The sequence below is a fragment of the Chiloscyllium plagiosum genome, unplaced genomic scaffold (genome assembly GCF_037043375.1).
Source record: "Chiloscyllium plagiosum isolate Xiang-an unplaced genomic scaffold, Cpla_swu_hap1 HiC_scaffold_23, whole genome shotgun sequence".
Lineage (NCBI taxonomy): Eukaryota > Metazoa > Chordata > Chondrichthyes > Orectolobiformes > Hemiscylliidae > Chiloscyllium > Chiloscyllium plagiosum.
In genome coordinates this window covers 23,610,849-23,623,706 of record NW_028270161.1, presented here as the reverse complement: position 1 = coordinate 23,623,706, position 12,858 = coordinate 23,610,849, and the positions used below count along the sequence as shown (strand labels likewise).

The 12,858-nt window shown below is 44.8% G+C and overlaps 1 protein-coding gene across 1 annotated transcript; it reads right to left on the bottom strand.

Moving 5' to 3' along the window:
* Positions 1 to 4,588: 4,588 nt before the first annotated feature.
* On the bottom strand, positions 4,589 to 10,241 carry LOC148145838 (uncharacterized). Its single transcript, XM_087999287.1, is given in 2 exon segments — positions 4,589 to 6,631; positions 9,215 to 10,241. Coding segments are annotated over 2 exon segments (2,508 nt in total). The 5' UTR covers positions 10,136 to 10,241; the 3' UTR covers positions 4,589 to 5,044.
* Between the last annotated feature and the right edge of the window lie 2,617 nt (positions 10,242 to 12,858).

The window sequence follows — 12,858 nt, the reverse complement described above, 5'->3', positions numbered from 1 at the left end:
TTGGGAGGTTTCCTTCGTGCAATAGCAGCAGTGAGATTGAATCTGTTTATAAAGAACAGGGTCCATTCACAATCACTGGCAGCTTTCAAATAGGAACACAATCGAGGTTTGTTCAGGAGTGACATTGAGGGACAGAGAGACAACAAAACTTGTGATTGTTTGATCTTATTCACCTCTGAATGTCAATGGAACTTTCTGGAAGAGCTCTTTCCTTACTGCTTGATCTACACAGACATTCCCCCAAGCCCTTATCTGGAGATGTTGTCTCTCTGAATAAGCACTGCATAGGTCCTGATAAAGGAGTATTGGTGTCAGGGAATACTGTAGATGAATTAGAGAGATAATGGAACTTGTGAATGTGTGATCTTATTCATCTCCCAGTGTCAGCGAAACTTTCTGGAGAGTATAAAGGAAGTAGGAGTATACTTAAGAGGGAAATCAGGAGGGCAAAAAGGGGACATGAGATGGCTTTGGCAAATAGAATTAAGGAGAATCCAAAGGGTTTTTACAAATACATTAAGGACAAAAGGGTAATTAGGGAAAGAATAGGGCCCCTTAAAATCAGCAAGGCGGCCTTTGTGTGAAGCCGCAGAAAATGGGGGAGACACTAAATGAGTATTTTGCATCAGTATTTACTGTGGAAAAGGATATGGAAGATATAGACTGTAGGGAAACAAATGGTGACATCTTGCAAAATATCCAGATTACAGAGGAGGAAGTGCTGGACGTCGTGAACCGGGTAAAGGTGGATAAATCCCCAGGACCTGATCAGGTGTACCCGAGAACTCTGTGGGAAGCTAGAGAAGTGATTGCTGGGCCTCTTGCCGAAATATTTGTATCATCTATAGTCACAGGTGGGGTGCCGGAAGACGGGAGGTTGGCAAACATGGTGCCACTGTTTAAGAAGGGCAGTAAGGACAAGCCAGGGAACTATAGACCAATGAGCCTGACCTCGTGGTGGATAAGTTGTTGGAGGGAATCCTGAGGGACAGGATGTACATGTATTTGGAAAGGCAAGAACTGATTAGGGATAGTCAACATGGTTTTGTGCGTGGGAAATCATGTCTCACAAACTTGATTGAGTTTTTTGAAGAAGTAACAAAGAGAATTGATGAGGGCAGAGTAGTAGATGTGATCTATATGGATTTCAGTTAGGCATTCGACAAGGTTCCCCATGGGAGACTGATTAGCAAGGTTAGATCTCATGGACGACAGGGAGAACTAGCCATTTGGATACAGGACTGACTCAAAGATAGAAGCAGTGAGTGGTGGTTTTTCAGACTGGAGGCTGTGACCAGTGGAGTGCCACAAGGATCTGCACAGGGTCCTCTACTTTTTGTCATTTACATAAATGATTTGGAGGTACAGTTAGCAAGTTTGCAGATGACACCAAAATTGGTGGTGTAGTGGATTACCTCAGATTACAACAGGATCTTGACCAGATAGCCAATGGGCTGAGAAGTGGCAGATGGAGTTTAATTCAGATAAATGCGAGGTGCTGCATTTTGGGAAAGCAAATGTTAGCAGGACTTATACACTTGATGGTAAGGTCCTAGGGAGTGTTGCTGAACAAAGAGATCTTGGAGTGCAGGTTCATAGCTCCTTGAAAGTGGAGTCGCAGGTAGATAGGATAGTGAAGAAGGTATTTGGTATGCTTTCCTTTATTGGTCAGAGTATTGAGTACAGGAGTTGGGAAGTTGTGTTTAAGCTGTACAGGACATTGGTTAGGCCACTGTTGGAATATTGTGTACAATTTTGGTCTCCTTCCTATCGAAAAGATGTTGTGAAACTTGAAAGGGTTCAGAAAATATTTACAAGGATGTTGCCAGGGTTGGAGGATTTGAGCTATAGGGAGAGGCTGAACAGGCTGGGGCTGTTTTCCTTGGAGCGTCGGAGGCTGAGGAGTGACCTTAGAGAGGTTTACATAATTATGAGGGGCATGGATAGAGTAAATAGGCAAAGTCTTTTTCTGGGGTCGGGGACTCCAGAACTAGAGGGTATAGGTTTGGGATGAGATGGGAAAGATATAAAAGTGACCTAAGGGGCAACCTTTCCACACAGAGGGTGGTACGTGTATGGAATGAGCTGCCAGAGGATGTGGGGGAGGCTGGTACAATTGCAACATTTAAAAGGCATTTGGATGGGTATATGAATGGGAAGGGTTTGGAGGGATATGGGCCAGGTGCTGGCAGGTGGGACTAGATTGGGTTGGGATATCTGGTCGGCATGGACAGGTTGAACTGAAGGGTCTGTTTCCATGCTGTACATCTCTATGACTCTATAACTCTTTCCTTACGGATTGATCTGTCCAGACATTCCCCTGAGACTCTGGTCGAAGTCATCATTACGTCATGACACAACAGTGTTATACATGCTGCTGATGTTCATTCGATCAGTCGACATCATGTCCCAGTCTTAATCCATTTTCTGTATGTGTTTTATGCGTTGTAAACGTGATGGTTCTGAAAGGGTTAATACTCATGTCACATTGGCTCTACCCATTCTACTGACATCACACACTGTCTGTGGATGGAGACAAAGAGTTCTGCTCCAGGTTATAGAGGGAGCAACTATATCTGTAACAGCTCCCTCAGGTCCTAGTAATTGTTCCTGACTAAATGTAATTGTTGTTATCATTTAATAACCTTCTTGTTATTAAAGAACAATGCATTGTCTGTGGATGCTCTTATGCAAGGCTCACTATTTGACAGCCTATGACCAGTGAGGTACCATAGGGATCAGTGCTGGGAACATAACTGTTGACAATATATCTTAATGACTTGGGGGAAGGAAGGGAACGTACTGTAGCTATATTTACAGTTAACATTAATGTTAGGGCTGCCCATGACAGAACAGCATAAAATGGCTGAAAACCCCAACAAGCTTTGCAGTAACATACATTGTATAATGTGGGAAGCATTTGTTTCATGTGGTATCAGCACAGAGTACAATGACTGCTTGTTTTCACTGTAAGACTGGATATGCAACATTCTTTGCTATCCTAAAGATAAGAAGGTCCTGAAAAAGGAGTATTGGTGTCAGGGAATACTGTAGATGAGATTTAAGAGATAATGGAACCTGTGAATGTGTAATCGTATTCATTTCCCAATGTCAATGGAACTTTCCAGAAGAACTCTTTCTTTACGGATTGACTTGTCCAGAGATTCCCCTGCGATCCTTGTCGATCTCATCATTACATCATGACACAACAGTATTATACATGCTGTTGATGTTCATTCTATCAGTCGACACCATATCCCAGTCTTAATCCATTTTCTGTCCCTGTTTTATGATAAATCCTGAAAGATTTCACACTAATTAGTTACTTTTCTTTCACATTTTTTCTGTTCAGTTATAATACAAGTAGGTTTTGATTAAGATTCTTCAAGATATAATCATAGATACAGTTTCCAAGTAAATTATAAATTTAACAAACATCCATAAAAAATCATGAAAGAAAACATTAGAAAGAAAGGTTTTAAAAACTAATTAGGAGTATTGAAGAGAAGCCTCCTTATCTGTAAGAAGCACAGTATGTAAGAACGTTTGAATTGTGAGAAACCTGAAAGAAGACTGTTACAGCCTTGTCCAAGAGAGCCCACACAGATATCACAGTTGAGAGAACTATAAAGAGCTCAATTTCTCACAGACTAAAATGGCCTGATCAGATCACAGCAAAGAGTAATTATTAGTATGGAGGGATGTACTAAAAATCCAATTAAAGTTGGAGAATGAAACACCCATTAACTAGTCATGTTTAGGGGGAGGGAGAATGTGCAGCCAAATTAATGCAACAAGAAAAATGTACAAGAGACCATTTAAAATTAGAGTGTCATTGACTTTTCTTCTGATCTGAGCTGACAATTCAAAGGGCGACTGGGCCTCACATTAAGGCCAGATTCAGGGTAGCCTTTGGCCTCTCCCTGCATTGTCCTGGTCATTGCATGAAGAAATGACCACATGCCTTGAACTCTGCTGTCTCCTGAAAATGGATTATCGCCATCAACTCACTCCTACAATTAGGTGGGAAGGCAGGATGTGAGAGGGATACAAACAGATGGACATTGATAGGTGATGCAAAAGGTTGGCAAATGGTGCATAACGTGGGAAAATGTGAAGTTGTTCATTTTGGAAGGGAGAACAAAAGAACAGAATATTTAAATGGAGACAAACTGCAGAAAGCTGTAACACAAAAGGTCTTGGGAATACTTGTGCATGAAACACTGAAAGCTCACCAACAGGGTCAGCAGGTAATCAGAAATATTAATGGAATGTTGTCCCTTATTTCAAGGGGCTGGGAGAATAAGAGTAGAGACGTCTTACTGCAACTAGTGAGATCATATTTGGAGTTCTGTGAGCAGTTTGCTTGCCTTATTTGAGGAGAGATGTCATTTTGGTGAAGGCAGTTCAGAGAAAAGTTCATGAGGATGATCCCTGGAGGGATTGTCTTAAGAGCAAAACCCAAACTGTTTGGGATTCTACTCAATGGAGTTTAGAAGAATGAGTGATGATCTCATTGAACCATAAAGGATTGTTCAGGAGTGTGACAGGGTAAATGTTTGTTTAAAGAATTTTCAAGGATCAGGCTCGCAGGAAAGTAGTCTGACACAGAACAAACGACCGAGAGACGAGTCTGCTAGAATATAAGTGTTTTATTCCCCGCAGCGTCGCCACAACCAGGTCTCGTACTTACAACGGGTCTGGTTTTATACTCACTCTACGTGTTACCGAACTGGGAGCCGTCAGTTCTCGTAGAGCGGTTGCCAACAACCCACGCTCGGCGGTTAGACGTAACCCGGAGCAGACTCTACCGAACTGGGGACTTTCCCAGCTTATATACTCTTTCGAGATCTAAACATTCATGCGAACAACAGGGCAAGACTAAGCAACACCTTCCATTCCGGTAACATATTCATGCGAACAACAGGGCAAGACTAAGCAACACCTTCCATTCCGGTAACATATTCATAATAAGATTCACACATGTATTGGGACATAATTTTAACCCTTTCACCACATTCCACTGATTGGCCCAATACATGTGTTACATCATGCCCATATATATTTTTTCCAACAAGCGTCTACGTACACGCCAAATATACAAGCAAGTCAGGATATTACAGCATGTTAAGATCACCAGGACTCCTACCAGGATCGATAAGGGTGGGAATAGGAACTTCCCCGCAGTGGAGGACATACCACTCAACATATCCCACCAATGATGAGCTGACTCTACTTCCACTACATGGGCAGCGTGTACTACCTCCTGTCCATGTATAAAGGTAGACACTGTAACCTTGGTGACATTGGTTTGATGCTTTCGTAATATCTGCTTAAGCTCCTCGGATCGGTCCAATGCTTGCTTAAACCGATCCAGGGAAATGTTCCAAGGATTCATCAGCACTTTCCACTGCATCTTGGTAAAGTGGTGAGCACTGCTATAATTGGTTAACAGATAGGTCTGATTCTGCCATTGCCACTGATAGACATTTGAGAGGCATCCCGAGAACGGTACTGTGGGAAGCGTAGGATGTGGGTTATTGGTAGCCACACAGAGCGTGTGTGGCCCAATCTGCCACATCATGTCCCTTGGAGTTTCAACAGTCCATTCGCACAGGGCCGTTCCCTTAGTCAAGCAAGGGTCCCGATATCTGTCCATCAGTAGGCAAGTTTTTCCCTGATCAGTCTGTTCACAAGCGGACAGATCATAGGTAATATTGGTATCTGGGCTAAACCACTGCCCCCTTGTCTTCAGAAAATAATATCCAGAAGATGTAATCACTGGTAATACATAATATCGACAGACCGTAACAGTGTGGGTTACATTCATGGTAACAAAGTATCCTCTACACATAGTTGCGTTACACCATGTTCTTTCTGGATGGGTTATCATCCACAATTTCTCAGATACATTCCATATTCCCCTCCACGCTTGTACATTAGGGGATGTTACCGTGCGCAAGAATCGTTCTTTCTGCATCTGTGCATGCAACATGTTAATATGACAGGCAGTCCAATTTAATTGAGCTGTAATGTTCTCAAACAGTTGTTGAGTAGCGTTCCAAACATTCAGTTCCCATTGTAGGGATTGCATCAATATTTTAGCTGTTTCTTCTTGAGTCATCATCACAGAAGGCATCCATCTCCCGATGGTGTGCAGCCCTTGTGAAGTAGCCTGTCCTGTGTTGGATAATTTAGTACGGGTTACCTCAGAGTCAATAGCATTTGAGATACCCATGACAGTTCCTGCACCTCCTAGTAGAGTGTCATACCATGCACGCCGCCTCCTCTTATGTTGGCATTCTGGGATAGCCGGCAGCCGCACCTGCCAGTGAACATCAGTGTGCAGTACTGCCTGGGCCATCTGCTGACAAGTTGACATAATGGGAGCCAACTGTGTGCGGTGCGCGTCAGAGACGTTAGGGCGCACCAAGATCAGCCATAACATTCGAGTCCGGTTTTGAATAACTGTTCCATTGCTGATCCAGATGTCCTCATCTCCAGTCGTGATGTTCCATCGTGTCCCGTTTGAGCTTTCACATTCACGAGCGGTTATATTCCAATGACACATATTCACTGTTGCATTCAACATCAATGTACAGTTAGGGGTTATCAAAGTTACATTTCTCCCCTTATAACATCGTACACAAGTATACATTTGACAATCACTCGTGAGATCTAAAATTGTACACTATTGATTTGCCACGCACTTAAAATCATCTTGCTGTCGTTCCTCACTACTAATTTTCCAACCTACATTTTGTTTCGATAAGGGTACCAACGACTGAGCTGGCACACTCCTCCAGACTGATTCCCCAGGATACATAATGGTGACCAGACTGTCTTTTCCTTGGGCTATGATCTCTGCCGGTTTGGGGGGACCAGTTGTCTGGCGTACCCATACCTTGGCACCCTTAGTGTCAGTAGACCCAAATTCCCCCGTCCCACGCTCAGTAACCTTAACGGGAGCTCCCGTCTCTTCCACCATTGTAAGGTTACATGGTTTAATAACTAATTGTGCTATTCTGTCTCCCTTCTGTATCACATAAGGTTCAGATGTGATGTTGACCAGGACTACTCCCAATTCTCCTTGGTAGTCCGCGTCAATTACTCCTGCCATTACATCAATCCCCTTTAGTGACAATCCCGATCGCGGGAGGATATGCCCATAGGTTCCAGGGGGACAAATCAATCCTAATCCGGTCTTAATCACCGTAGGTTTTTGTTGGACCAAAGTCTGTGTAGTTAACGCTCGTAAGTCCAGTCCAGCCGAAGCCGGTGTGGCCCTTACGGGAATATTAGCTTCCTTAGCAAATTTCCACATTTTAATAGGCTGTGCCTTTGGGGTATCACACACCCGTATCATCCGATTCAAGGGCGTCACCCCGTTTCCCAATGGGCGGTTATTAATTTGCTTTACTACCCGAATCAATTGTTTCTTCCAACCTGTTAAATTATTACATCCTCCTGCCTTTCGCAGGGAGGATTTTAGAAGCCCGTTCATTCGTTCAATAAGTCCCGCAGCTTGCAGATGGTAGGGCACGTGATAAATCCACTCCACATGGTTATCATGACACCACTGCTTCACCATCCCTCCTGTGAAATGGGAGCCATTGTCACTCTGGACCTGTATGGGCAATCCATAAAATTGTTCGATCAAATCTAAACACCGTAAGGTAGCCTGTTGGTTGTTATGTCGACAGGGATGGGCTACCAAAACCCCAGACATAGTGTCCACAGCTGTACATATATGGTTACATCCTTGTGAGGAAGGTAATGGACCCACAAAGTCCATTTGCCAGCTCTGTCCCGGTCCCTCTCCTCGGTGTATATGTCCCATCATATGTTGGGGCACTCCCTGCCGTTGATGCTGACACTGCTCGCATTGATTTACTGCAGTCTTGACATCATCTACCATAAGATCTATTCCCCGATCTCGAGCCCACTGCAAGGTTCCTTGCACTCCCCAGTGTCCGGCCTTAAGGTGTGCCCATCTAGCCAAGTCCACTGAGGTGCCCCTTTGTACACTCATGGCTCGGACAATGCCGTCTACATATCGGTTATGTAAAGCTTCCGCATCATTTCGGGATGTATGAGCGTCTACATGGGTAATATATATATCTAGATGTCGAGCCTTCTCCCATATATCTTCCCATAATTGTTTACCCCATACCTCCCTATTCTGAATCATCCACTGATTGGCCTGCCAAGTTGGCATCCATTGGGTCATGCCATTAACCACTGACCAGGAGTCAGAAAACAAATAAACTCCCATGACCCCCGCTTGCATGACCACCATATGTACTGCTTTTAATTCTGCCCACTGACTACTTTTCCCCTCGCCTAGTTCTTCTAGGGTTATACCTTGTTTCGGATTAAAAGCGGCAGCTTTCCATCTACGTTGTCCTGCCTTCCATTGGGCTGACCCATCTACAAACCAAGCCGTGGTTTGTTCATCCAGGGTCAGTTCATCATACCGTTTGCCCATCTTGACGGGTGATTCTTTATACTCAATCACCTCAAACCGCTTTTCCCCTTCCTCAGGGGCCTCCGCCACTTGCTCATGCAGGACTGACACTCCCTTTTGTCCAGTCCGCACTCTTTCTGACACGTACCATTTCCATTAGATAATGCTGCTCTCTTGGGCGGTTCCTATCCTGTGGGTAGTGGGGTCACTGAGTACCCACGGGAGGATAGGAATAGCTGTTCTCATGATCACTTCATGTCCAATAGTTAGAGCTTCAGTTTCCACCAAGCTCCAGTAACATGATAACAATTGTTTCTCAAAGGGGGTGTATCGTTCCCCTGCCGGGGGCAATTTCTGGGACCAAAATCCCAATGGCTTACGAGTTCTCCCTTGTTTTTGCCATAAACTCCAATTGGCGTAATCCCCTTGGGCTGAGATCTGCAATTCCACAGGTCCTGACTGTATCTTTCCCAAAGATACAGCTTGCTGTATGGCTTGTTTGGCCATCTCAAACGCAGTTTGATGGGCCTCCGTCCATTCAAATGCTGCCTTTTTCCTCGTAACTTGATACAAAGGTTTCAAAATTTGTCCTAAATGGGGAATATGCTGTCTCCAGAATCCAAATAGACCAATAAATTGCTGCACATCCTTCTTAGTATGAGGGACGGCAAAGGCCTGAATCTTATTCTTAGCTTTCTCAGTGATTTCTCTTTCACCTTTGTTCCACACAATCCCTAAGAATTTTACCGTTTGGGAGGGACCTTGGATTTTGGCCGGGTTGAACTCCCATCCATATCCCCGCATATGCTGAACCAGTCGGTCCAGCAGTTCCTGAACCTGTTTTTGGCTTGTTCCTTGTATCATTATGTCATCAATATAGTGTGAAATCATCACCTCATCAGTGGTGAAGTCTTCTGTCAGCTCAGAAAATTCCGCAGGAGGCTGAGCCCGCGGTAATTCATGCATAATTGCCTCCCCCTGTTCATTCCGTATGGGATTCCCTTCCCCATCTAACATTACTTTCCGCTGCACCGGGAGGCGTCACTGGACTTGTTTTCTCCTAACTACTGGTTTAGCCTGGAGTACGGGTGGGTCATCTTCATACAGATCATCTGAATCTCCCCAAATATTTCCGTCCCAATGGTCGATATCCCATCGATCCCCATTATTTAACTGGGCTACAAACTCCCGTACTTGTACTGGGTCCGGGGTTCGAGGGACCTTCCTTTTCTCTTTCCGTTTCTTAGCAGACAGATACATAATAGTTCGTCCTGCTAGTTCAGTTAATGCTGTCAATTCAGCCTTTAACTTCATAATTTCCTGCCTCAACATAGAGGCATTTCCCGAACTGAGTCCCTGCTCATGTTTCAGGAGGGCTAATTCTGCTTCAGCTTTTTGGCGCTTGTCTGACTGTTGTCTACAAGCCGCCGCACATGCCCACATCCTCCGCTGTACCCCAGGCAAGGGGTTCTTCGGCAGGACTGAGATCTTCTCAAGGGTGGACAGCAGCGACCCTGGGGTTCCTACGCCCTCGGCCTCCCAGTTCTCCGGTCGCCCCCCACCATTTCTCAAACAAACTGCCACGTCATGCCACGGTCCATGCCATCCCGGGACGGTCGGGACCTCCACAGTTTGTTCTTCTGGTTTCTTAGCCTTTTTCCCAAACATTGTTCTGTATCAAAATCTTTCCTCAATTGCGATTGATCCTGCCGACTACGCCAAAAATGTTTAAAGAATTTTCAAGGATCAGGCTCGCAGGAAAGTAGTCTGACACAGAACAAACGACCAAGAGACGAGTCTGCTAGAATATAAGTGTTTTATTCCCCGCAGCGTCGCCACAACCAGGTCTCGTACTTACAACGGGTCTGGTTTTATACTCACTCTACGTGTTACCGAACTGGGAGCCGTCAGTTCTCGTAGAGCGGTTGCCAACAACCCACGCTCGGCGGTTAGACGTAACCCGGAGCAGACTCTACCGAACTGGGGACTTTCCCAGCTTATATACTCTTTCGAGATCTAAACATTCATGCGAACAACAGGGCAAGACTAAGCAACACCTTCCATTCCGGTAACATATTCATAATAAGATTCACACATGTATTGGGACATAATTTTAACCCTTTCACCACAATGTTGAGATGATGTTCCTCCTCATGAGAGACTCTAAGACTAGACGGCAGAGTCTCAGAATAAAAGCTCCCCACTGTAAGCCTGAGATGGGGAGGTATTTCTTCCTCTAAGGGTTGTCATTCTTTAGAACTCCCTGCCCCAAAGAGCTGTGGAGGAGGAGGCCTTGTGTATATATAAGGCTGAGGGAGATTCTTGATCAGTCAGGGAACCAAGGATTATGGAGAAAAGCAGGAACATGGACATAAGGGATGTGGGATCAGCCATGATCCTATTCAATGGCAAAGCATGCTGGAGGGCCTGAACAGCATACTCCTGTTCCTATTTCCTACAGTGTAAATGAGAAATTCAAACAGATCCCACCTGATAATACCCACCCTATCAGTCTACTCCTGATCCTCAGTCAGGGTGATGGAAGGTGTCATCAATGGTACTATCAATGCAGCACCTGGTTAGCAATACTCTGCTCCCTGATACTCAGTTTGGGTTCTGCCAGGGTCACACAGCTCCTGACTTCATTCCAGCCTTGGGTCAACCATGGACAAAACAGCTGGGTTCGGGAGATGAGGTGAGAGTGACTGCCCCTGATATCAAGGCCATGTTTGACCAAGTGTGACATCAAGGAGCCCGGACAAAACTGGAATCAATAGGAATAAGGGAGAAGACTCTCTGCTGGCTGGAGTCATAACTGCTCCATAGAAAGATGGTTGTGGTTGTTGGAGATCAGTCATCTCAGCTCCAGGACATCTCTGCAGGAGTTCCCCAAGGTCATGTCTTAGGTTCCACTTTGAGCTGTTTCAATAAAAGACTTGTCTTCCATCATTAGGTTAGAGGTGGGAATGATTGTAGATGATTGCACAATGTTCAGCTCCATTCACAGCTCCTCAGGTACTGATGCAGACCATGTCCATGGAGCATCAAGACCTGGACAATATCCAGGCTTGGGCTGACAAGTGTGAAGTGACATTGAAATCACACAATCCCAGGCAATGGCCCCTGAGAGAAGGCTGGGAGTCCTGCTGGCTCACGTTACCTTCTCAACTACTCCCAGGAGACTATCCTCTGTAAACAGGCTCTCTGACCTGCGAGCTGCTCTTCTACTCAATGCTGCAGTGAGCAGGCACTTCAGAGGGTTTCCGTGCAATTTAAAGTCAGAATGCAATCTCACTTTCAGAGACCTGTCCCGACACCCATCCAGGGCTGGAGGGCACTGGTCACATTGGTAATTCTCTGATTGTTCAATTATTGATGAGCATGGTCCTGACAGCACGGTCTCTGCTAATGAATTGGTGCTGGGGATGGGAGTGACAGCAGGATCCTCAGTAAACTGTGTCTTTCACAACATTGCTCAGCAAAAACTGAGTCTATTTAAACAGCTTCCTGCAGAAACAGTCAGCAGAATCAACTTAAAACCTCTCGAGAAACTATCGCAAACACACGACTCAACCTGCAATCAGATGACCCAATAAATGCAAGTCTAAATCCCAAACAGAGGGAGTGGAGGATAGTTACAGATGAATGGTGTGTGTGAAATAAACCCCAGCTCCGACAGGAGAGCAGCCTTCAGCTGTGATTGATGTGGAGATCTTCCATGTCAGCTCCATTCCAGCCATGAATCATGGTGTCACTCGATGCAGATATTATTGAGGGTTTGGAATTAAAGTGGGCACGGAGGTTTCGAGGCCCACTGCAGCTATACCCCCTGAAACCTCCACCCTTAAATTCACGTACTATCCAGTCATGATTCAACTCTGTTCATTAGGTAGGCTGGTAGTGAATTCATTTTCCACCTGACTCATCCTTTCCAACCAAGCAATAATCCTCAATCTATGTCCAGTGATGGTCACCTGGAAGACTGTAATTCAGGTGAGTCAGAATGAAATCTGACTCAGTCAATTGCCTGGGAAAGCAGTGAATGAACAGCGGGAGGTTCCGAAGTGGAGTTAATTGGGTCAAGACTAGACTCAGAGCTACAAGGGGAGAGAGGAGAAGACTCTAATACACAAGGAATTGAAGACACAGGTAAAAATCAAACATTAAAAGGAACTGCATGATCAATAGTTCAATAGAGAGGCAAGATGAATACAAAGAGTACAGGAGAAGAATGAAAAATATCAAAGGTCAAACAGAAAACGATGAAAATAGTTTAATGGCTAATCATGTTTTTAGGAACCAATGTTTGAAAAATGAAAACTAATAAGGAGAGGCAAAGTAAGAAAGAGGCTGATTGAGGAGCAACAAGGAAACTTCTTGTGGAGTTGAAG